The 27495-nt window shown below is 41.1% G+C and overlaps 1 protein-coding gene across 1 annotated transcript in view; it reads right to left on the bottom strand.

Annotated features, from left to right (window-relative positions):
• Positions 1–13987: 13987 nt before the first annotated feature.
• Positions 13988–27495, bottom strand: part of MEOX2 (mesenchyme homeobox 2) — a 201415-nt gene continuing 187907 nt past the window's right edge. The window contains exon 3 of the mRNA XM_082259072.1: positions 13988–14616. Within this exon, the coding sequence (XP_082115198.1) occupies positions 14392–14616 (225 nt within the window). The 3' untranslated portion in view covers positions 13988–14391. The remainder of the gene's footprint in view (positions 14617–27495) is intronic.

The following is a 27495-nucleotide window of genomic DNA, read 5'->3' as shown; positions in this document are numbered from 1 at the left end:
GAAGGAGCAACTAAATAATCCAAAGTCATCAGCTCAAACTATAGATCAATAGTGTAACTGTGAATCACACTACAGTTAAAAAAAAAAAAAGGGGGGGGGGACTCTGTGCAGGCCAGTCATGTTCCTCCACCCCAAACTCGCTCATCCATGTGTTTATGGACCCTTTGCAGCATTAACATCTTCAACTCTTCTGGGAAGGCTGTCCACAAGGTTTAGGAGTGTATCTATGGGAATGTTTGACCATCCCAAAGGGGTTCTATCGGGTTGAGGTCAGGACTCTGTGCAGGACAGTCAAGTTCCTCCACCCCAAACTCGCTCATCCATGTCTTTATGGACCTTGCTTTGTGCACTGGTCCAAATCATTTGGTGGAGGGGGGATTATGGTATGGGGTTAATTTTCATTGGTTGGCCTTGGCCCCTTAGTTCCAGTGAAGGGAACTCTTTAGGCATCAGCATACCAAGACATTTTGGACAATTTCATGCTCCCAACTTTGTGGGAACAGTTTGAGGATGGCCCCTTCCTGTTCCAACATGACTACGCCCCAGTGCACAAAGCAAGGTCCATAAAGACATGGATGAGCGAGTTTGGGGTGGAGGAACTTGACTGGCCTGCACAGAGTCCTGACCTCAACCCGATAGAACACCTTTGGGACAAATTAGAGCAGAGACTGTGAGCCAAATCATTTGGTGGAGAGGGGTTTATGGTGTGGGGTTGTTATTCAGGGGTTGGGCTTGGCCCCTTAGTTGCAGAGAAGGGAACTCATAAGGCATCAGCATACCAAGACAATTTGACAATTGAATTATTGTGGGAACAGTTTGGGGATGGCCCCTTCCTGTTCCAACATGACTGCGCTTCAGTGCACAAAGCAAGGTCCATAAAGAAATGGATGAGCGAGTTTGGGGTGGAGGAACTTGACTGGCCCGCACAGAGTCTTGACATCAACCCGAGAGAACACCTTTGGGATAAATTAGAGTGGAGACTGCAAGCCAGGCCTTCTCACCCAATATCAGTGTCTGACCTCACAAATGCGCTTCTGGAAGAATGGTCAAACATTCCCATAGACACATTCCTAAACCTTGTGGACAGCCTTCCCAGAAGAGTTGAAGCTGGTATTGCTGCAAAGGGTGGGCCAAATCAATATTGAACCCTACGGACTAAGACTGGGATGCCATTAAAGTTCATGTGTGTGTAAAGGCAGGTGTCCCAATACTTTTGACAATGTAGTATATGTTTTCTTATACCCTTTAATAAAAGTGCTAAAGATCATGCACTAGGTGTTTGTACCCTCTTTGTATTTTGTGCAGTGTTGGATTTCCCCGGTGCGGGGAAGGCTGGCAGTCCGGATTGTCGTACAGTACTGAGACTCATCATTCCCATGACAGGTGCCTTCATCAGCCTCTGAACGCTGTAGTGTCAAACATACAGTTCTTTCAGGTTGATACAACAAAAAGTATTCACATGGAATATTTCATATATACATATATATATATATATATATATATATATATATATATATATATATATATATATATATATATATAAAAATAGAAAATAGAAAATATTTATAAAAATACATTTTTTAGTCCTATAATAAAGATATATATTTTGATGAATAAATTTCACAAACACTGTATAGTTAAAAAGGATGAATTTTATTGAACATTTTCTTGAACATTTTTACAAAGTACAAAGAATTTTTTTTGCTATGTCTTATTTTGCTTTTGGTAAATGAGAAAGGAATTTTTAATGCATACAAACTATTTACAAAGCCAAAGTACAAACTTGGCTAGTCCAAACATTTTAAAGCCGTCTGCTTTGTGTAAACCATTATTTCATTGCCTGAAAGTAAGAGCGGTAAGTAGACTCTAAATGGACTCCCCAATTCAGCATTACCATGGTGGCCATTGTTTCTATTTGTGTGATGTTGTCATCTACACAAAATGTAACACTATTTCCATCAATGCAAAAAAAAAAAAACCATAATGCTAGAAATGCTAATAAAATGGAGCAGAAATTCCTTTTTTCGAAAGCTATACAAATTTATCTAAAATAAATTTTAACACATCATTACTTAGGGGGGTTATTGTTAATTTTTTGCCATGGATTATTAAAAATTAATTTTTAGAATGTGTTGACTTACATAAAAAAAAATCAATAATTTGGTGAGTTAACACAGGTAACAAAAATAAATAAACGCGTTTTCATTGCATAAAATTATTAACTTTAAAATGATGGTTCACTTTTTCTGCTGAAATGGTGAACTTGTTTTAATGTAAATTCAATAAAGTTTAAAATTTGTTTTTATTTATAATTTGGATCGCCTGTGTTTTTTGGTTTTATGGCAAAATTTCGGATCCTTTAAATTGCTTAAAAATTCTGTTTTATTAATATGGGTTAACACATCAAATGTATTCCGTTTTATTTATTATTAAGTATCCTTTTTTTAAAATTTTGTTGTTAAGGCAGGGTCAGATGATTATTTTTGAAATAATACAACCTAATGAAAAATCCCAGTCTCCCAACAGCTCAGAATATGTTTCAATGCGAGTCGCTCTCCCTATCACTTGATCCTGGAGGAGACTGATTATCTCCAGAAAAGTGGTGCATATAGTGGAGAGATCAGTTAAAAAAAAAAATATTAATTTTAAAATTATGGTTCACTTTTTCTGCTGAAATGGTGAACTTGTTTTTATGTAAATTCAGTAAAGTTTAAAATTTGCATTTATTTATAATTTGGATCGCCTGTGTTTTTTGGTTTTATGGCAAAATGTCGGATCCTTTAAATTGCCTAAAAATTATGTTTTAACACATCAAATGTATTCCGTTTTATTTATTATTAAGTATCCTTTTTTTTAAATTTTGTTGTTGAGGCAGGGTCAGATGATTATTTTTAAAATAATACAACCTAATAAAAAATCCCAGTCTCCCAACAGCTCAGAATATGTTTCAATGCGAGTCACTCTCCCTATCACTTGATCCTGGAGGAGACTGATTATCTCCAGAAAAATGGTGCATATAGTGGAGAGATCAGTTAAAAAAAAAATATTAATTTTAAAATTATGGTTCACTTTTTCTGCTGAAATGGTGAACTTGTTTTAATGTAAATTCAATAAAGTTTAAAATTTGCATTTATTTATAATTTGGATCGCCTGTGTTTTTTGGTTTTATGGCAAAATGTCGGATCCTTTAAATTGCTTAAAAATTCTGTTTTATTAATATAGTTTAACACATCAAATGTATTCCGTTTTATTTATTATTAACTATCCTTTTTTAATATTTTTGTTGTTAAGGCCGGGTCAGAGGATTATTTTTGAAATAATACAACCTAATGAAAAATCCCAGTCTCCCAACAGCTCAGAATATGTTTTATTGCTCTTTTTTTTTAAAGTCGCTCTCCCTATCACTTGATCCTGGAGGAGACTGATTATATCCAGAAAAGTGGTGCATATAGTGGAGAGATCAGTTAAAAAAAAAAAAAAAATCTAGTATCTCAAAATGAAACTTTTCCCTAAAATGTGTATACATAACCACAGGTTCATTCATCATCATCCTTATCCACCTGGTTGGATGCAAAAGTGCAAGGGGAACATATAACCATGATTAAATCCTGGTAAGAGAAAAAAAAAACGAATGTAATAAAAAAAAAAAAAATTTGAGAATCTGTACAAAGGTATAGTACTGTATTGTGAGCAGAAGTCACTAAAGCGATGAGATTTGTATTTACAGAAAAAAAAATATTATCCTTTTCATTCTTTTTTTTTTTTTTCATTTGATTTTTACATTTTTCCACCATGTTGGAACAACTCTCGATCAGCTTTTTAAGCTTTTATTTAAAAGACTACATTTTTAAGTACGTTTTTTTTTGCCAGAATTATTACAAAGTGTTTACTTCTTTGGCATATTTTTTAAAATTACATCACTGAAGTTATTAAAATTTTTTTTAAACAATAACACTGGGACTGTTTCAATGTTTGCCTTTCAAAGGTTTTATTTGCCAGTTGGAAACAAACAGTCCAGCCATTGAATCGCCAATAAAAATGATGCTGTTGAAAAGTAACGTCTTGTACATCTAGCGTTTGAATTGTTCAGTTATTGGAAAACTTTTAAAAATAGTAAAAAAAATTAAAAAATCAATTTTCATGAATGGTTATTACCAATTTTTTTTAATATAGGTTAACTTTTTAAGTCTTTTTTTTTTTTTATTATTACCTTTAAAAGGCAACCCCAGACAAAACATAGAGTAAGTTCGTTGTGTATTATTATATTCAAGGAAATACTGCTACTGTATATTAATTAGAGTCCGCTGAACCTACCTTCCTTAAAGGTAGCAGTGCCCCTACAACATTGCTCTGGATCTCAGCATTTTATTGGGACTGTGGTATCCTCTGAGTTTGGGGGAAGGGCAGAAAAATGTAGGTGGTGGTAAAGTGCAGGAGGTTGCCAAGGAGGAGTTGGGTGAAGTTAGGATGTAGAGGGGTTAGTGAAGGTCAGTGGTGCATGATCGTAAAATAGAGAGGGCAAGTGGAAGGGAATTGCTGAGAAGAGTGAGAATAAGAAGGGGGTTCAAGGATTATTTAATTTTTAATAGTGATGCAATTATCCTGCTGCTTAAAGTGCTTGTAAAGGCATTTTGTTTCTGGAAAGAATTAAAAAGGTTTTGAACCTTTTTTTCTAGGTTTTTTTGGCTAGACATGTGCATGACGAAAAAATGATTTTCGTTTTGTATAGATTTGTTAATCTAGGTGTTTAATTTTGCTAAATTCGGTTGATTTGTTCAATCCATAGTCAGGATTCGTATTCGGGATTCATGTTCAAAATGTGTTTTATGTCTTTTTCGAATTTTCCTTGAATTTACTGATTTTCTTCGATTCGGAACGTTCGAATCGATAAATTTAGAATCGGTTGAATCTAAAATGTTACGTTGTTTTTTCCGATTCGAATGCAACAAAGTGAACACACAAAAGAAAAATCTTCATCAAATGATTACAATGACTTTTTAAATCACCTTTGACTTAACAAAAAGAGCATTGTTTTGGAATGGTACTCTAATAACACGCACAGCCTTTGAGTTCAGAAATATGTTTATGGATTTCGATGTAAAATTTGATTCAAATTTCAATTAGAATTTCGGAAATTCAGACAAATTTCATTTCGTTATTCAGGGCATTCGGTAGACTTCATTTATACTGTAATTCAGGTCTGCAGACGTATCTGCAGACGTATCGAAAAACTAAAAATCTGCCCCTCAAAACAAACAAAACGAACTGCACATGTCTATTTTTGGCCACTGGGGTAATTTGCCCCTCAATTAGCTCTGGTGACAATGTCACTGAGATAGAAAGTGAGGGGAAATCCAAACATTTTTGAGTTGTCATACGAGCAATAGATTAGGAAAAATCCTCGAATGGTGACACCTGTTTCTGGGGTAGCTTTCTTAGACTGGGTTCACACTGTGTGCAGCGTGGCTCACAGCTGTTGTCCGGTGCGTCCCCGCAGGGGCCTGGACAAGGGGTGGCCAGGAGGGAGCGGCTGCCCTGGGAAATGTGGTATTATGTGAGGTGGGGAGGCACCATAAGAAGGTTGGGGGGAGGGGATTTGTGTTGGGAGGGGGGATTTGGCCGGGGGGCAGCAGGGGATAAGAATTGTTCTAGGAGGGGAGAATTTGCTACGAGTGGTGATTTGTGTTCCGGGGGGGGGGGGGGGGGTGGGTGGAGGAAGAAGATTTGTTATAGGACGGAGAATTTTGGGGGGTTTGTGCTAGAAAAGGTAATATGGTGGGAGGGGAAGGGGATTTGTACTAGGGTGGGGGATTGGGGAGAATTTATTCTAAGGGGGGGCATTTGGAGTGGGGGGAGAGGATTTGTGCTCGAGGTGAAGTTTGAGGGGTAGAGGATTTGTACTAGGAGGGGGGAATTTTTTTCGGGGGGGTGTGCTTTGGGCATATAGGAAAAGAGAGGATTTGAGCTGGGGGGGTTGAGGGGGCAGAGATTTATGCTGGGAAGGGGATTTCAGCAGGGGGAGCATTTACATAGTTACATAGTTACATAGTAGGTGAGGTTGAATAAAGACAATAGTCCATCCAGTTCAACCTGTGTAGGTGTGTGTGACTGTAATCATCTAACATAGCCCTCAATCTCCTGATCCTTGAGATGTAAGTCTAAGAGTCTTTTGAAAGTCACCATACTACCCGCAGAAACCACCTCTTGTGGTAGACAATTCCACAATCTTGTAGCCCTAACAGTAAAGAACCCCCCACGTTGCCTGAGGTTAAAACGCTTCTCCTCTAATCGCATTGTATGTCCTCGAGTCCTCATGCAATTCCTTCGAATGAACAGCTTTTCTTCTAAGCTGAGATCCCCATTAAGATATTTATAAATTGCTATCATGTCCCCTCTCAGACGTCTTTTCTCCAGGGAAAATAAATCGAGCGATTGCAGCCGCTCTTCATAGGTAAGGTCCTCCAACCCCCTAATCAGTTTAGTTGCCCTTCTCTGGACTTTCTCCAGCTCCAACACATCCCTCCTGAGGACTGGCGACCAGAACTGGACAGAATACTCCAGATGCGGTCGGACCAGAGTTTTATAAAGTGGAAGGATTATAGTCTTATCTCTGGAATACATCCCTTTCTTTATGCATGCTAATATTCTGTTGGCTTTGGAAGCTGCCGCTTGGCATTGCATGCTGTTGCCTAATCTATCATCAACTAAGACTCCCAGATCCTTCTCCATTTTTGATTCCCCCAAGGGTTCCCCTCCTAACGTGTATTGTGTTTTTATGTTTTTGGTCCCCAAGTGCAAAACCTTACACTTCTCCACATTAAACCTCATTTGCCATGTCGTTGCCCACTCCGTAATTTTGTCCAGGTCATTCTGTAGGATATCTGCTTCATGCTGTGCAGTTATTGCCCTGGCCAATTTTGTGTCATCTGCAAAAACTGATAACGAACTACTGATCCCGTCCTCAATGCTGTTTATGAATAAATTGAACAAGGTTGGTCCCAGGACTGAGCCCTGGGGCACCCCGCTTACTACCTCAGACCAGTCTGAGTATGCGCTGTTTATTACTACCCTTTGGACACGGCCTTTTAGCCAATTCCGTATCCAAGAGCAAACCCTGCTGTCGATACCTGCAGACCTTATTTTATAAATTAAGCGCTTGTGGGGAACTGTATCAAACGCCTTAGCGAAATCCAAGTACACCACATCCACTGGTCTCCCCCTATCTAGCTCACAGCTCACTTCCTCGTAGAATGCTAAGAGATTGGTTTGACAAGATCGCCCATTTGTAAACCCGTGCTGGTTACTGCTGATGATGTTGTTGTCTTTAGCATACTCTACGATATAGTCCCTTATCATCCCCTCCAAAAGTTTACATATTATTGATGTCAGACTGACAGGCCTATAATTTCCCGGGATATGTCTCTGGCCCTTTTTTTGAACTGGGAGGCGGAGTTATTTATGCGTAGAGGGTAAGCATGCAGATTAGTGCTTGATTTTTGTTTGGGGGGGGATTTTTGCTCTCACATAATACTCATACATCTTGGGGGGGGGCACAATTTGGCATGTTCGCCCTGGACTCTAGATGACCTTGTCCTGACACTGTGTCCCCGTTCCCTGCTTCAAGTCCGAACTAGGTCCCAATTTTTGCCTGAATTCGGACCTGAAATGGAGTCAAAGACGCACAGGATCCTTCTGCAGACCGCCCCAGAGATATGTGAACCCACTCCATTGAGAGCCGGTCACACTCTCCCGTCATGCGAATTAGATGCGGGAAAACCCCCATCCAATTCGCATAGGTGTGAACCCAGCCTTAGATGGGAGTTCTGTTCACTTTGGAGAGAATTCCTTTCAATTCTTGCCAGGTTTCCAGGGCTGAAAGTGAAGGATAGTCTCGCTAGTTGGACACAGACAACAAAAATTTGAGGGCTGTTCTGAAATTAACCCTGATAGCAAGAATAACGTGCCACCAATTTGTGGCAGTGTTGAACTGTAAGTCTGTTAACTTACTGCACATTTTCACTGGCAAGTTTTTACACTTGCAGAGCACTTGAAGCACAACTTCTAGTTGACAAATTTCCAATTTGTAGCAAATTTGTGTGGCAAGTCTCCAGCAAGAGCAAAGTTGCAATGGTGGGTCTACAGCAAGAGCTCTACAAGTCTACAGCATGAAAATTCAGCCACAGTGCCCCCTGTGGTGGGATGACTATTGCACAACATAGCTGAACCAGAACTGGAGTCACCAATACGGACTTGCAGCAATTGTGCAAAAAACTTGAGAAGCCCGGCAAGTCTAGCAAAAGCTTAGCAAGTCATTTTCAAACTTTCAGCAAAATTTCTTGCTATTTGGGAATGACTTTTTTAGTAACCATTTGCCAACCGTCTTATAGCAGATTTACTGATACAAGCATAGCTCCCAACCCGGGGAGGACTGGGCAAGGGGGCCAAAGGGGATCGATCCCCGCTGAGCAAAACGGAGTCCGACCGGCGCACCGCCCGTGTGAAAGGACCTTAATTGTTGAAGATAAGGTCTTCCAAATACAGTAAAACCTTGGTTTGAGAGTAACTTGGTTTGAGAGCGCTTTGCAAGACAAGCACATTTTTTAAATAAATTTTGACTTGATATACAAGTAGCTTCATGTATAAAAAAGAAGAGAGGTGCCTCTAAAGTGTAGCAATATGGTTACATTTAATGAAGGTTCAACATTTAGCAACTCACATGGTTGATGATTAAAACAGGAACATCTAAGAATGCAGGCATCTGGGGTAAAGCTGTCCACATAGACCATCCTCTGGCACAGCCCATCTTCATCATCCCTTCCCCGCTGCGCTCCACGAGTGATTCAAAGCCTCACTTTCAGATCACTCTACTGCAGGCTATTCTTCCCGGTCATGATTGCAGACTGACAGTGGTGAGAGCCGGTGGTTCAGAAGATGGTTTATGTGGACAGCTTTACCCTGGATGCCTGCATACTTAGGTGTGCCTATTTTCATCATCAACCATGTGAGTTGCTAAATGTTGAACCTTCATTAAATGTAACCATATTGCTACACTTAGAGGCGCCTCTCATCTCTCTTATATTCTGTAGCTCTGCTAGATTTTGCTTCTAATCCCCTTGGGAAGGCTGCATATTGTGGATGGACATTTTATGGTTACACAGCCGATCGCATTGCTATAATCTTTGTATATAGACTATAAACTGAAGGACTTGTGGAACGAATCATCTGAGTTTCCATTATTTCTTATGGGGAAATTCGCTTTGATATAAGAGTGCTTTGGATTACAAGCATGTTTCCAGAACGAATTATGCTCGCAATCCAAGGTTTTACTGTAGCTGAATACTAATCAGTAGCCTACATGATACCAGTGTTATTTTCTGGTTAAAATAAGTAACGATTTAAATGATATTTCTTCTTACACAACATTTTTCAATGGCCTCTTTGTTTTACATCGATGGACTGCATCATTTGTGAATCAGAAAATAAGACTTTTGAAGGTAAACAGGAAGAAAATAATTGCATAAATTTCACAATCTGAAACTTTAAAAAAGTTAGCTAAAACAATGTGATTTTTTTTTTTGTTGTTTTCTTGTAAACGTCAGTGCAAGGTAAAAGCAAAGTAACCTGACCATACCATAGTCAGCGTATTCATATTCTTACGTATTGGAATGTTCCAAACCAATTATATTCTTCGTCAGTGCCAGGTCAAGGCTTTGGCAATCATAGCAAAGGCATCCTGCTGCCATCATGAACACAGAACATTCATAACATTTTACATATTAAATACTTTTTTTTTATTATTTAGAAAAAAATCCCAAAAAGATAACTGATGTCAGCTAACGTTCTTGGACCTTATTCAAAAGCAAGCTTTAATTATTATGTGTGGTAACCAGAGCTTTTTTTCAGGGGGGGCACAGTTACACTGAATGTATGTAATGGCAAGGGGTGCTAAAGGGTCCATGATGCTGGCTGCTTGGGGATCTATTGTAACTGATGGTAGTCTTTTTTGCATGGGGGTCTATTGTTGCTAGGGGGCATCTTATGAAGCTGAAGGGTCAAATGTTGATGGGAGGAATTTACTGTTGAGGGAGAGTTCTATTGTTTCTTGCTGCTAGAAGATCTGTTGTTTTTTCTGGGGTATATTGTTGCTGTGGTGGATCTATTATTGCTGTGGTGGTATTTTTTAATGGGGGCATTGTTGCTGGTAGGGATATAATGTTGTGAGATGGATCTATTATTACTGGGGGTCTACAGTATATGGGGAAATATTAATATATATATATACACACACATATATATATGTGTATATATATATATATATATGTGTGTGTGTGTGTGTGTGTGTATGTATATATATATATATATGTGTGTGTGTGTGTATATATATATATATATATATATATATATATATATATATATATATATATATATATAATTAATATAAAACATTAATATACAGCTAGGGGAAATATTGTTTCTGGGATGGGGTCTATTGTTACTGGGGGGAGGAACTATTGTTGCCAGTTGCATCTGTTATTGCTGAGGGGATCTAGTTTGCCTGGGATGAGGGTCTGTTATTGCTGGGGGGGGGGGGGGTGTATTAATGCTGGAGTGGGGTCTATTGTTTCTGGCTGCAGGGCATCCATTTTACTGCTTTTTTTGTTATCATTACCAAATTGCATACAAATTACTTAACACCACAAAATAATACTTGGTTCTGTATTCTCTAAAAGGGGTGGTACTGGCAGGTGGGTAGTGGGTGGAAACAAGAGAAAGTACTCGGAGGTGGGTAGGGGGCGGAGACAAGGGGTGGCTTATAGGAGGGGAGTTCCTGCCCTGGTGGTAACCCATTCCAAATGTCAGAGTTTACCCTACTGAAGCCCCACCAAGTTCAAGGTGGCTACTATGGTCTACTACACTTAATAATTAACATTCTCTATTGAACTGGAATCAATGTACTTAAAGGGATTGTCCATTTACAAATTGATTGCATCTATTGGCTTAATACAAGCTCTTCTACACCTTCTACTCAATTACCTGCCTTTTTCAAAGCTTTGTTGACAGTCAGCTACCAGGGAACCAGCTCCAGCTCAGACACTTAAAGCAGAACTAAACTCTCTCAATCATCATGACCTATTTTTAGTTCTTGTGCTGCTAGCTTTAGTAAACAGATAGGAAAGCACACTATATTGTCAAAAGTATTGGGACGCCTGCCTTTACACGCACATGAACTTTAATGGCATCCCAGTCATAGCCCGTAGGGTTCAATATTGAGTTGGCCCACCCTTTGCAGCTATAACAGCTTCAACTCTTCTGGGAAGGCTGTCCACAAGGTTTAGTAGTGTGTCTATGGGAATGTTTGAAGTCACCCCAAACTCGCTCACTGATGTCTTGTGCACTGGTCCAAATCATTTGGTGGAGGGGGGGATTATGGGGTGGGGTTGTTTTTTAGGGGCTGGCCTTGGCTCCTTAGTTCCAGTGAAGGGAACTCTTAGGGCATCAGCACACCAAGACTTTTTGGACAATTTCATGCTCCCAACTTTGTGGGATCTGTTTGGAGATGGCCTCTTTCTGTTCAAACATGACTGCGCACCAGTGCACAAAGCAAGGTCCATAAAGACATGGATGAGCGAGTTTGGGGTGGAGGAACATGACTGGCCTGCACAGAGTCCTGACCTCAACCTGATAGAACACCTTTGGGATGAATTAGAGCGGTGACTGTGAGTCAGGCCTTCTCGAAAAAAACATCAGTGCCTGACCTCACAAATACGCTTCTGGAAGAATGGTCAAACATTCCCATAGACACACTCCTAAACCTTGTGGACAGCCTTCCCAGAAGAGTTGAAGCTGTTATAGCTGCAAAGGGTGGGCCAACTCAATATTGAACCCTACGAATTGAGACTGGGATGCCATTAAAATTCATGTGCGTGTAAAGCCAGGCGACAATTTAGTTCTGCTTTATGCATAGTTGGCCTTATACATATCACCCTATGCAATTTTGGGGACAGTTTATTTATCCTATATACTATTAAAGATGTCATTCTCAATACAAGCTGTTTTTTGTCCGATTTTGGACTTGCATATCACAGTTTTTTATCTTGTCTTGTCTTCTCATGGGACTATATATATATATATATATATATATATATATATATACCGAAATAAATTTAATGCAAACATATCTTCACTCCCAATAAAGCAGATGCCTACAGTCTGAGAAATACATAGAGATTGCCCCAGTCCAATTAAATGCATTCATTTGATATAATGACATCACTGTGTGATGTTTTGGTGGGGTTAGGAGTGGCAAATGTGTGGTATTAGCTCTATTTGTCGACTAGTAATGACTAAATTATTTTTAAGGCCTTTGTAAATCAATTTATATGTTGTAAAATAAAAAATATACATTTTAATTATAATAATCATATTGTGTAGATCTTTGTAGCACCTAAAAAGTCCCGGTCCTGTGATAATACAATTTTATGCTCTAATTTTGGGGGCTTGTGGTGTATTCTTTGTGGGCTGGTTCAATGACAGATTTATTGAGTTTGTTCTTAGGGTGTTTACTTTAACCTAATGCCTCATTTCCACTGAGTGGTACGGTATGATTCGGTTCAGTACGGTACAGTTCGGAACGGTACACCTTGCGTTTCCACTGCCAATAGTACCCTTTCATGATAGGCGTGATGTAGCAAGAAAGCTGTGATCAAGGATTCTCTGTCAACCAATCAAGTTCTGCAGAGTGTAGCTCCACCCTGTTGGTACGGTACTAATGTGCTTGGTACCCCAACGAAAGGTTCCCAAAAAAAGTGGTACGGTACGGTTCAGGATTAGGGTACCATTCATAATGGAAACGGCATAAATAGCATACCGTACCGTGCCGTACCAGAAAGCTCAGTGGAAACAAGCCATAAGAGAGCCAGTCCACCTAAAATGTTTTAGGTTTTTAGCAAATGTTGGAGAGTCAAATCGAGAGTTTCCTTTTTCTTTCTAGGTTGGTTGATGAGTTCCCAGGCTTGAATACCAGTTGCAACCAATACAAAGGGCTCCCGCCATCCTAACTGTTTTTTTTTTTTTCATTTGTTTTATATTATAGTGCAGGGTTCTCCACACTTTTCAGTATGTTGGCCACATTGAATGTTTTACAAATATTTGTGGGCCATCAAAATCCCCATCAAAGCCCCCACGTTCATCAGTGTCCTCATTACAGTCCCTCCTTACATCAGAGTCCCCAAGGGAGCCATCCCTTACATTAGGGTTTCCATCAGAGTCCTCCCTTACATCAAGGTCCCCATCATAGTCTCCTTTACATCAGGGTCCCCTTCAGAGCTCCCCTTACATCAAGGTCCCCATTAGAGCCCCTCCTTATATCAGGAGTACCTATCAAATTATCCCTTTACATCAGTCCCCGTCTGAGTCTTCCCTTACATCAGGGTAACTATCAGAGTCCCCCCTTACAGCAAGATCCCTATCATAGTCCCCCTTACATAAGGGACCCAGTCAGAGTCCACCCGTACAGCAGAGTCCCAATCACAGTCCTGCTAAGATTAAGGTTCCTTTACAGTTCTTCCCTTACAGGGTCCATGATGAGGAGGGTTGAAGCATAGATCTGTCCACATTGAGGATATGCCCCTGACCCTTACTGAGGACCAGATAAAACCTTGTAGCAGGTTATATGTGGCCCGTGGGCCATAGTTTGTCAACCCCTGTTATAGTTAATGTAACAAGAGAAGCTGGAGCACACAAGAGTAGCAAGGAACACCAAAACCCCCCATGTGGACAGAAACAAGGTTGGAAATGATCGTAAAGAGATCTTACATTTGAAGTATCAAGATATATAAGAAGCCAAGGGATGCCTACCAAAAGGCCCACCACCACCACCATCTCAGACTTCACCTAATTAAAATATTCACTTTATATCTTGGAGCAAAAATAACCAAACATCCCTAATTTTGAATTCCAAAAAATGTGTTCTATAAAAAGAAAGAGATGGCAGATTTCAAGGAGGAGAACATGAGAAGGAGGGTTGGGAGGAAATATGGAAGGCTGGTGGAATAGAGATGTGCAACAGTTGCAGGACACAAGCCAATAGAATAATATCTACCGGAGGTAGACAATCCCTTTAAGACCTTTAGGATGCAAATGAAATCTTTCTTTTGCCTTGGACATTTTCTGCCCTTTTTTGTCCTTGCCCCGGCCCTGTTTCTCGTCATAGCATTAACAATTCAAAAGTAAGACCATAGTGTAGCCTTTTAAAGGAAGTCTTCCTTGCAGAAAACGTTCAGGTCAGATCCTGAAAATCTCCGAGCCGGTCTTTGCCGCGTTACTTGTCTTTCCTGAGAACAAATCTGGTTTGAAAGTCACTTTACGTTTAAAAAAAAAAAAAAAAAAAAATCACAAGTGAGCATGTTCAGAGCTCTGATCGCTATCGCGGCTATCATCATTGGCTAGAGAGTCAGCTGTGTGTTGGAGGCCCGCGGCTCCAATGCCGGAGAGCTCGGAAGGTAGTAGAGTTCCCTTTTTCACATTGACTAGTTCCTTCTCTCTGGCTGCAGCTCCCTGCTGTCCGCCTTTCACTCTCTTCCATTTCATCCTGCGATTCTGAAACCAAACTTTTACCTGCAGAAGAATAAAAAAATACATGTTGAGATTTAAAAAATGGTGGGAAGGTACCAGATATATGCATATGTACAAAATTGCATTGATATTGATTTATGAAAAGGAGTACAGAGAGCTTAATTTTCTTACTCTTTTTTTTTTTTTTTTGTGTAATTTTTTTATTTAACCACTTCAATATAGGGTAATTTCACCCCCCTTCCTGCCCAGGCCAATTTTCAGCTTTTAGCGCTGTTGCATTTTGAATGACAATTGTGCGGTCACTCCGCTGTACCTAAACCAAATTTATGTCATTTTTTCCCCACACATAGAGCTTTCTTTTGATGGTATTTGATCACCGCAAGGTTTTTCTTTTTTGCTAAACAGATAAAAAAAGACCGAAAAGTTTGAAAAAAAAAAAAAGTTTTTTTGTTAATGTTATACAATTTTGTAAATAGATAAGTTTTTTCCTGCACTGATGAGCACTGATGAGGCCACACTGACAGGCACTGATGAGGAGGCACTGATGGGGTGGCACTGATGGGGTGGCACGAATATGCAGCACTGATAGGCAGCACTGATGGGCACTGATATGTGGCACTGATAGGTAGCACTGATATGCAGCATTGGTGGGCACTGATAGGTGGAACTGCTGGGCACTTATAGGTGGCATTGATGGGCACTGATAGGCGGCACTGATAGGTGCCACTGATGGTCACTGATAGGCGACACTGTTAGGCACTGATGGGCACTAATGGGCACTGATAGGCGGCACTGGTGGGCAATAATGGGCACTGGTGGGGCGCACTGATAGATGGCAATGGGCAGCACTGATGGGGAAGGCACTGGCGGGCAGCTCTGATGGGGAGGGCACTGGTGGGCTCCCTGAGCCCTGATTGCCATCCCTGGTGGCCATAGTTGGCATCCCTGGGGTCATGGGTGGGCATCCCTGGGGTCATTGGTGGGCATCCCTGGTGGTTCTAGCGGCACCCCCTAATGATCTGCACTGGTAATCAATGCTCTGATTACCAGTGCAGACCCCCCCCCCCCCCAGCAGGAGAGCCGCCGATCGGCTCTCCTATACTCGTGCCTGTCAGGCACGAACTAAGGAAAGCCGATCAACGGCTCTTCCTATTTACTATGTGACCAGCTGTGATTGGACACAGCTGGTCACATGGTAAAGAGCCTACGTCAGTAGGCTCTTTACCGAGATCGGAGATGCGGTGTGTCTGAGTGAGTGAGTGCTCTGCGGGCCGCCAGGGGGGGGGGGGGCGCGCAGAGTGCATTATCCTGCCGCTGTCATATGACGTCTGCTCAGGATAATGCAACCACATTCCCGCCGTCAATCGCCTATAGGGCGGGCGGGAAGTGGTTAATTACAGTAAAAGGCTACATTGTACAGTACAGAACCAACAATAAAACAATGTAAAAAGATTCAATGACTCGAGTCCAACTGCTGTGAACATGTGGTAAACAACGCTAGAACTGATGAAATAACATAGGGCAACCTGTAGTAGTAATCGAGACAGGTCCATGTTACGCTGATGGTGTTTAAGTTGGAATTAATAACGGTGTTTGGTTCCATCTGGTCATGCAACGCCGTACCCAAACAAAATTTACGTCCTTTTTTTTCCCCACAAACAGAGCTTTCTTTTAGTGGTATTTGATAATCTCTGCGCTTTTCATTTTTTGCGATATTAATAAAAAAATGCGTCAATTTTGAAAAAGTAACAATATTTTTTTACTTTGACAGTTAAAAAATATCCAATATATTAAATTTTTGACATATATTTAGGCCAAAATGTATTTAGCTACATGTCTTTCACAAAAAAATTCTCAATGAGCGTATTTTTAACCGCTTTAAGACCGGAAGATTTTACCCCATTCCTGACCAGGCCATATTTTGCACTGCGTTACATTAACGGACAATTGCGTAGTCGTGCGATGCTGTACCCAAAATTAAATTTATGTCCTTTTTTTCCCCACAAACAGAGCTTTCTTTTGGTGGTATTTGATCACCTGTGCGATTTTTACTTTTTGCGATATATACAAAAAATAGCGACAATTTTGAAAAAATAACAATATTTTTCACATTTTTTTATATGAAATTCCTCCCCAAAAAAATGTAAAAATCTAAATTTTTTTTAACATTTTAGGCCAATTTGTTTTCTGCTACATATTTTTGGTAAACATATTTTTGGTAAAAAAAAAAAAAATCGCAATAAGCGTATTTATTTGATTGGTTTGCGCAAAAGTTATCGCAGCTACTAACCACGGGAAATTTAGATAATTTTTATTGTTTTTTTTTTTTTAACTAGTAATGGCAGCGATCTGTGATTTTTTTTTTGCCGGACTGCGACATTGCGGCGGACAGATCGGACCCTTGACTGACATTTTTGACACTTTTGGGGTTACCAGTGACATTACTACAGTAATCAGTGCTATAAATATGCACTGTTACTGTAAAATGACACTGGCAGGGAAGGGGTTAACTTTTATTGGTGATCAAGGGGTTAAATGTATGCCTGGTGCTTACTAACGTGTGTGGGGCAGTCTTAATTTCGTTGACTAAAACCGACTAAAACGTTTTCGTCGACTAACACAATTCAGATGACTAAAATACGACTAAAACAAAAATGGCATTTTAGTCTTAAGACTAAAATACGACTAAAACTAAAATGGCATTTTAGTCAAAAGACTATAACTAAAACTAAATCGAAATTTGCTGCCAAAAATTAACACTGGTGCATGCTCAAAGCATAAATAATAACATATTAGATTTTTCACTCCAGGACCAGCAGTAGTATATAATGAGTTTGAGAATTGTAGAGAAATGCTTAAATAATGCATTACAAATTACAATTGAACTACACCCATTCGATTATAGATGACTAAAATGAGTTTTAGTCGACTAAAATGTAGGGCGTTTTAGTCGACTAAAATATACTGGAGTTTTAGTCGACTAAATACGACTAAAACTAAAACACTTGCAGAAGACTAAAATAGGACTAAAACTAAAATGCCATTTTAGTCCTAAGACTAAGACTAAAACTAAATTGAAATTTGCTGCCAAAATTAACACTGGTGTGGGGGAGGGGATTGTGTGACACAGGCACAGATCGCAGGTTCAGCTATGCTGAACCCTGCAATCTGACCCTGTCTGTCACTTAGGAGATCCGCCCGCTCTGTTTACACAAGCGGGCGGATCTCCACACTCGATTCCCCGACGATCGGGGAAGAGCAGTGGTGATCACCGCCGCTCCTTCCCTGGCCCGACTCCCGCTGTGACTGAATACAGCGGGAGCCTCTGGCGGCGCGCGCACGCCACCCACAAGGGGAGGAGTCCAGCGACGTAGGTCTACGCCGCTGGACGGAATCAAACCACTTTGCCGCAGTACCAGCTCAGTGAGCGATCGGCAAGTGGTTAATTTTAGAGACCTCGTAGGCGAGTTCACGGACCTCCAGCACAAAGGGATGCATACAGTGATCAGTGCTAAAAATATGCACTGCCACTAAAAAATGGGGGGAAGTACCGCGCTTCAAGGGATATCTATAACGTGTACGTTTATCTCAGTGGTAATAAATAGTATAAAATAATAAAATTATAGTTGATAACGTATTGTGCAATTGATAATAAATAATATTGATGTTCAATGTGTTGTGTCAAAATATAAGACAAATAAGCAAACTATTAATATATGATGATGAAAAATTATTTTTCCTAAAATAAATAGTTATAAATCACAGTGTATAAGTACAATGTATTTATACCAATAATAAATAATACATAAATATTAAATAGTGAAGGTGCTTATAGTGGTGCTGTATACAAGTAATATAAAAATATGAATGTGGCAATAAAGTGCTCTGTGACAATAAATATAATTGAAATTATTTACTCCATATATTCTCAATAAATCAAGGTGATATAAGTGTATCAATAAAGTGCTCTGTGTAAATCCGTATAAATTATAAATGTTTTATCAATACAAACGCCGGGTAACATAAAGTGCAAAAAAAAAAAAATATATCCAACAAGTGCTCAAGTGTCCCAAATATTGCTTAAACAGTGACCGCAGATCTTCCTTTTCTATATGTCACATTATATTTCTTCCACCTATACACCGTGTTATTCAGGCGTGCTCTTCGGTGCTCATCACCTATAGGTGTGCTATATGCTCACCTTAATGCCTCAGATATTGCACCTTTAGATCTATTAACCACTTAAGCCCCGGAAGATTTTACCCCCATTCCGACCAGGGGGTATTTTGCGATTCGGCACTGCGTGACTTTAACGGACAATTGCGCGGTCTTTCGACGCTGTACCTAAACGAATTTGGCGTCCTTTTTTTCCCACAAACAGAGCTTTCTTTTGGTGGTATTTGATCACCTGTGCGATTTTTTGATCACGCGCTATAAACAAAAAAAGAGCGTCAATTTTGCAAAAATAGCAATATTTTTCACATTTTTTTATATGAAATTCCCCCCAAAAAAAATGTAAAAATCAACATTTTTTAATATTTTCGGCCAATTTGTTTTATGCTACCTATGTTTGGTAAAAAAAATCGCAAAAAGCGTATTTTGATTGGTTTGCGCAAAAGTTATCGCGTTTACTAACAAAGGGAAAGATTTTTTGTCATGTTTGTTGTTTTTTTTTTTAACGCGTAATGGCAGCGATCTGCGATTTTTTTGCGGTACTGCGACATTGCGGCGGACAGATCGGACCCTTGACTGACATTTTTGACACTTTTGGGGTTACCAGTGACATTTCTACAGTGATCAGTGCTATATATATGCACTGTTACTGTAAAAATACACTGGTAGTGAAGGGGTTAACTTTATTTGGGAGGGGCTGTGTGTGTGTCCCTAGGGGCGTGCTTTCTACTGTGATTGGCTGTGGCTTGAGCTGTAAGGACACTGATCAACGGATCTACATACTAGATCCGTGTGATCAGTGTCTTTACAGCGAGGAGAATGACAGGTGGCTTGTTTACACAAGCTGCCTGACATTCTCCCTCTCCCCCGCCGATCGCCGAGTGGCCGGCGGACATCGGGTCCGCTGGTCACGCGCGCGGGGGGGTCCGTGACCACGCGGGAGCGGGAGCGCGCCTCCGGGGGCGCGCGCTCGCTCCCTAGACCCTCACAAGCAAGCAACGTAGCCCTACGTTAGTTTGCCTGTGAGGGGCTGACTGCCGACGTAGATAGTCGTGCGGCGGTCGGCAAGTGGTTAAAGAACTGATCTCTCCTCCTCTCCTTTTCTAGGTATACAGGATAAAGGGGATGGTGGTATGCTCCTCCTTATCTGGATCCAGCTGGGGTTCACTTGGTAAAGCTTTGGATCTCAAAAATAAGGGGCCAATATAGTGCAGTATTTTCCGATTCACATTTATTAGAAAAAAATATATATCCACTCACATTTAAAATTGCCGTTATCAGCCGCTATGCCGCGGGACTTCCATATGCACTGCCACTGTTTTAATGACATTGGCTGGGAAGAGGTTAACATCAGGGGCGATAAAAGGGTTGAATGTGTGCCTAGGGAGTGCTTGCTAACTGTGGGGGAGTAGCTTTCACTACTTGAAGGCATGGATCGGTGTTCCCGCTTCACAGATACACAGGATCCATGTTTTCTGTACTCACAGAATGACAGTCCGCCTGGTTTGCATAGGCAGACTGTCATTCGGTCAGAGTAACAAACGATCGGTGGGTCCCGGCAGCTGCCATAACCCCGGTATTTAGCGTCAAAGTACCGACGTACAACTGCGGCGGGCGGTCGGTAAGTGGTTAACTTGCAGGTAAGAAAAACCTTGCCCAGCGGTTTACAATCACTTTAATGGTCAACAAGATAAATAGAGAGGATGAATCACAGACAGCAGCAAGAAGCTGACAGAGAATCGAATCCCTCTCCGCTGTATCCAAAAGTGTCCTTTATAAAAGAAAAAAGATAAAATTCACCATAACATTTTCCTAACCTCTTGCCAACTGCCCGTCGCCTATTTACTGTGGCAGTGCGGCCCCCCTGCGCAAACGGACGTAGACCTATGTCAGTTGCGCGCCTGCAGCTAGGCGCAGAGCGCACGCGCGGCGGCGCGCTCCCGCCCCCACTCGTTGCACGAGGCAGGCGGGTCTGACACCTGCAATCGCTCCCCGCTGAGAGAGAAGGACGGGCAGCTGTTTTTAAACACAGCCAACCGTCCTTCTACCTGGAATGATCACAGAGCCCCTGTGATCCTTCTATATAGGAACACAGGTCTCTATGGTCCTTTCACAAACCACGCCCCCCACAGTTAGAAACACGCCCCTAGGTACACTTTTAACCCCTTGATCACCCACAGTGTAAACCCCTTCCCTGCCAGTGTCATTATTACAGTAACAATGCATATTTATAGCACGGATTACTGTAGTAACGTCACTGGTCCCCCCAAAAGTGTAAAAAAATGTCAGTTAGGGGGTCCGATCTGTCCGCCGCAATGTCGCAGTCCCACTAAAAATCGCAAATCGCCGCCATTACTAGTAAAAAAACCCAAAAAAACAATAAAATGACATAAATCTTTCCCGTAGTTAGTAGATGCGATAACTTTTGCGCAAACCAATCAAAATACGCTTATTGCGATTTTTTTTTTTTTTTACCAAAAATATGTAGCAGAAAACAAATTGTCCTAAAATGTTAAAAAAAAAAATTGATTTTACTTTTTTTTTTTTTTTTTTTGTGAATGTTATATAGCAGGAAGTAAAAAAAATATACGGTATATATTATCCAATCATGCTGGTTGTGTCTATGCCCATCTATGAATATTTTCCTGGTGCCCATGGCAGCACAACAAATAACATGGTGCAAAATAAAACTACTCAGTTTAATGCAGTTGTGCGTATGTAACAACTGCTGTAACACAAGTCTACATGGTGTCGTGCCACGGGTTAAAGGTCACTCGGCTCTGACCTCCCACCCTGCTCCGAGTGTCATCTTGTTACATTTTGTTCCCACTACAGGAGACTGTAGCAACAGCAAAGCCCGAGTCACACACAACAATCTACGCTCGCTGCGGCTTCAGATACACGAGGCGCTGTCACTGCGCGGTGCCTGTTACACCAACTGGACTCCGGAGCCCCAGGACGGCTCTCCGGACGTCACCAGACAGACGGATTCTGTTACAAGGCTTCACTTTAACTCTACAACTCATCGGGGGAAACTCTTCTATCCCTCCAAGACAACATGTACTTGGAGGTGACAGTGACCTGGAGAGAAAACTCATTAAAACAAATATATGATCTATCTATCTATCTATCTATCTATCTATCTATCTATCTATCTATCTATCTATCTATCTATCTATCTATCTATCTATCTATCTATCTATCTATCTATCTATCTATCTATCTATCAATCATTATTATTATTATTATTCAGGATTTCTATAGCGCCAGCGGTTTACGCAGCACTTTACAATGTTAGAGGGAGAAAATACAAGAGGATTAAGAAGGCCCTGCTCAGAAAAGCTTACAATCTAATAGGGTGGGGCAGGTGTTACAAGAGGTTGTAAGAGTAGGTAATGAGCTGATGGCAGATTAGTTGGCGGTGTGATAGGCTTCCCTGAAGAGATGAGTTTTCAGGGATCACCTGAAAGCAGCTAGAGTAGGAGACAGCCGTACAGGTTGAGGTAGAGAGTTCCAGAGGATGGGAGAGGCCCTGGCGAAATCCTGGAGACGAGCATGGGAGGAGGAGACAAAGGAGCTTGAGAGTAGGAGGTCTTGAGAGGAGCGGAGAGGACGGTTTGGGTGATATTTGGAGACATAGGTGTGCGCAGCCTATTGCATTAGGGTGTGCACCCCAAAGTTTAAATACACATGCATGTGTTTGCCTACATGTACATGGCCCCGGTACATTACTCTCCCTGCTGGCAAAGTGAAATAGAAGTGTGTGGCACTTCTCTTATGGCAGAGCAGGTCCGAGGGAGATCTTTCCCATCTCCTCACTGGCAAACAGAGCGATAATGCTAATGTGCCCTAGGTGATTAGGGTGTGCCCAGGCACACCCGGCACACCCTGTGCGCACGCCTATGTTTGGAGACAAGATTGGTGATGTAGCTCAGGGCAGAGTTGTGAATGGCTTTGTATGTTGGGGTTAGTATTTTGAATTTAATTCGCTGGGCAATCGGGAGCCAGTGTAGGGATTGGCGGAGAGGGGAGGCAGACGCTGAACGGTTGGTAAGGTGGGTAAGCCTGGCAGCAGCGTTCATGATAGACTGAAGAGGGGATAGCCTATGAAGTGGTAGGCCTATGAGAAGGGAGTTGCAATAGTCGAGGCGAGAAATAACAAGGGAGTGAATGAGTAGCTTGGTGGTTTCAGTTGTTAAAAAGTGGTGAATTTTAGAGATGTTCCCATAGACACACTCCTAAGCCTTGTGGACAGCCTTCCCAGAAGAGTTGAAGCTGTTAATGCTGCAAAGGGTCCACAAAGACATGGATGAGTGAGTTTGGGGTGAAGGAACTTGACTGTCCTGCACAGAGTCCTGACCTCAACCCAATACAACACCTTTGGGATGAGACCTTCTCGTCCAACATCAGTGCCTGACCTCACAAATGCGCTTCTGGAAGAATGGTTAAACATTCCCATAGACACACTCCTAAACCTTGTGGACAGCCTTCCGAGAAGACCCCCTCTCTACCGGAGGACCCGTCACCAAAACCAGGTAATATGCTTTAAGACTGGCTGCAATGTTCCTTGCACTAGTCCTTGCTTACTAACAGCAACATCATTACTTCTCCTGCTTGTCTTGCCGTGTTGTCCTTCGTAGTAGCTGAGCTTCATACCCCACATGTGCTTTACTTACCCAACAGAACCAACATGCACCCCTTTGCATAACTTGAGCTCAGGCTCTGGACAGTTGATGTAACTTTACTTAAAAGTCTTTCAGGATTACAGTCTAGGATGAACATTAGCTTCAGATTATCCCTGACTATTTCTAGGCAGCTGCCCAGGCATACCTCTACAAGGCAGTAGTACATAGCTGGCATTATTCCAAGTGTTGGCTGATCTCCGGATCACTGGTGCCTCTGACGGACTGCAAGTCGCAAAAGTCCTCCTCCACAGAAGCCACAGCGTATCCTACTAGTGCAGCTGGACCAAAAAGTCCCAAACCCAGCCTTCCCCAAAACTCATAGCACCCATGGGTATGCTGGATCCAAAAAGCCTGGGAACCACAGAACACACGTTAACTCTCGCCCCTCCCCCAGCCTGGGCCAGCCACTAACAATAACCAGCATACTTGTAGGCAACCTGCCTAGAACCAGAGATGTATAGTAACTAAGTAGAACTACTTCACTACTGTACTTAAGTACCGAAAGGCGGTATCTGTACTTTCCTAGAGTAGAATTTTTTTCTCCTACTTCCACTTTTACTTTACTACATTTTTTCGATGATTTCAATACTTCTACTCCGATATTTTTTTTTGTGCTGCATAGTTACTCGTTACTATTATAAAAATTACCACTGCCAGAACAGTAGATGGCAGGTTTCATGAAGTTCAAAAAAATGTGTATACTGTCATGTGTAAATCAGCGCATATGAAAATAAATGCTACTGTATGTATAAATAAAATGGTCTACATATCTGCTGTTAAGGGGAAAGAGAACCTCCCCCAACCAAGGAGAGTCACAAGCGTACATAGACCTCTTTTCTGGTAAGAGGCTGATTTTGCTTTTTTCACTGGAAGTTGAGAGCACAGAGTTTTGCAGTTTTGTTTCACTGGAAGAATCTATTTGGATATTATTTTGCACTTACCTTCATCCGCCGGGTAAGGGGGAAATCCACAAGGTGGTGGGAGGAGTCTGCACCTATTATTTGGAATAGCACCTGTTTGATTCCTGCACCTTTGAAAATATATTCATCTTGTTTTGTCACATATATATTGTATTATGGCATTATATATATGGACTTATTATTGACTTTGATCTCATACACTCTTACTTTATTTCATTATTGGAATATATAGTTGTATATCACATTGGTTTATATAGGATTTTGCGCACCAATAAGCTGTGGAGAAAAAAAAAAGACAGGCAGGGAAGAGAAGGAGGGATACTTTAAAGGGGGAAGGGAGGGACAAACTTTATCTGTTTTTGTTTACAAAAAGTTACAGCCAAAGGAATTGTGATTGTCCTTTAGGTTAATCATTTGAAATAATAAAAAACAATATGATGCTCAAACTTTTGACTTCTTTCTTTAACAACTACATAACACAGTACTTGTACTTTTACTTTCAGTACTTGAGTAGCAAATTTGTTTTAAAAACTACTGGTACTTTTACTTTCAGTACTTGAGTAGCAAAATTTAAAAAAAAACTACTTGAAATACTTAAAGCGGAGTTCCACCCAAAAGTGGAACTTCCGCTTTAGGGAGTCCTGACCCCCCGACATGCCACATTTGGCATGTCATTTTTTGGGGGGGGGAGCGGGTACCTAGTTTTGACAGGTACCCGCTCCCACTTCCGCTCGGAGCGCCGCGGCGCCCTGAGCGGAAGTTCTCCTCTCCCCCTCCCTCCCTGCAATCTTCTGGGACACGTCAGAGGTCCCAGAAGATTGCCGGCCAATCACGGCGCGCAGCGCGACTCGCGCATGCGCAGTGGGTACCCGGCTGTGAAGCCGCAAACTGTAACAGCCGGGTGCCCACAGCAGTGATGCCGGCGCCGAGGGAGAGGATCGAGGCTTCCGGCGGCCACATCGCTGGACCGTTGGACAGGTGAGTAAATGGCTGGAACTCCGCTTTAAGTACAAAAAATGTTGAATACTTTAGTACTTCTACTCAAGTCACTTTATGACAGAGCACTTCCACTTCTACTCAAGTCACTTTTTGATTGAGCACTTGTACTTTTACTCAAGTATGGGTTTCGAGTACTTTATACAAGTGTGCCTAGAAGTGTTATAACCCCTGTCAGGTTTTTTTGCTACCTGTATCCCATTGGGGAGATTTCCCTTCACTTCGTGTCCCATAGCCAAACAAGGAAGTGAGAGAAAATCAAATCCAAAGTGAGGGATTCCTTGTTTGTTGCCATAACTAGTGTCTCCTTTGGAAGAAATTCCTGGAGACAACCCAAAATGTGGGATTTTATTACTTACTTTACTTTTGGTGATAATGGTAAATAGAATACATAGAGAGAGTGAGCAAAAAAAAAAAAAAAAACCTCACAGGGGTTCTAATCCCTCTTCACTCTTTCCAAAACAAAAACAAAATAATTTTTAGCATTAGTTATATTTTATTATTGACACTACATTTTACACTTTAGATACTACTACCGGTTTTAACCGCTTCCGGACCACCCACCGCATATATACTGCGGCAGGCAGAGATGTATAGTAACGAAGTAGAACTACTTAAGTACTGTACTTAAGTACCGAAATGCGGTATCTGTACTTTCCTAGAGTAGAATTTTTTTCTCCTACTTCTACTTTTACTTCACTACATTTTTTCGATGATTTCGATACTTCTACTCAAGTATTTTTTTTTTGTGCTGCATAGTTACTCGTTACTTTTAAAAAAATTACCACTGCCAGAACAGTAGATGGCAGGTTGCATAAAGCTCAAAAAAATGTGTATAATGTCATTTGTAAATCAGCGCATACGAAAATAAAGGCTGTGTATAATAAAAGCTGCTATACCAAATCTTTCCAATAAAAAGAAAATATGAAACAAACAAATAAATGGTGCTACAGCGCTTAAAGTGCATCAAGAAACTACTAACAAACACAGGTTAATCATTTGAATAAATCATTTGAAATAATAAAAACAATATGATGTTCATACTTTTGACTTCTTTCTTTAATAACTACATAACACAGTACTTGTACTTCTACTTTCAGTACTTGAGTAGAATTTTTTTTTCAAAACTACTGGTACTTTTTACTTTTAGTACTTAAGTAGCAAATTTTTTGAAAAAACTACTTGCAATACTTAAGTAAAAAAATGTTGAATACTTTAGTACTTCTACTTAAGTAACTTTTTCTGTGAGCACTTCCACTTCTACTCAAGTAATTTTTTGATCGAGCACTTGTACTTTTACTCAAGTAGAAATTTTGAGTACTTTATACAAGTCTGGCGGCAGGGCGGCCCAGCTGTGCAAAATCACGTACATGTACATGATTTTGTGCATGCGATCTGTGGCGCCGCTCCCATTGTGATTGGACACAGTGGAAGACAATCAGCGGGTACGGCGCCCGCGCTGGCCGCCGGGACCCACCGATCGCTCGGAGGAAAGGCAGAACGGCGGTCTGCCTATGTAAACAAGGCAGACCGCTGTTCTGTCAGGGAGTAAAAGTGAGATCTTGTGTTTGAGCTAAGCTGATCACACGGATCTCTTTTCCTCTAGTGCATCCACTAACCCCACAGTTAGAAAGCACTCCCTAGGAGCACCTTGATCTTATTGGTCTTATGTAATATTCACATTTTTTTGAGATACTGAATTTTGAGTTTTCACTAGCTGTAAGCCATACTCATCAAAATTATAAGAAATAAATGCTTGAAATCTATCAATCTGTGTGTAACACATCTATATAAAACATATGAGTTTACTTTTTGAATTGAATTACTGAAATAAATTAACATTTTAATGATATTCAAATTTTTTGAGATGCGCCTGTAAACTCCTTGTTTTTTATGTGAACTGTTACACAGGGGTCTATTTACTTAAGCTTCCAGGATTTTTTGCCAAAGCTTAACCGTTTGCCCCGGCCAGGCAAAGTGACGTATGGGTACGTCACTAGCCTTTGAGCCAATAGGGGGCGAGCGGCGCGCTCCCGCCCCGGCTCGTTCACGGACACCTCCGTGCGTGTGACCGGCGGACCCGATGTCCGCCGGTCACTCGCGATCGTCCGCTGTGAAGGGAGAAAGGCAGGCGGCTAATGTAAACA

This window comes from Pelophylax lessonae (genome assembly GCF_965119305.1).
Source record: "Pelophylax lessonae genome assembly, chromosome: 5".
NCBI lineage: Eukaryota > Metazoa > Chordata > Amphibia > Anura > Ranidae > Pelophylax > Pelophylax lessonae.
This window is presented reverse-complemented; position numbering and strand designations above follow the sequence as displayed.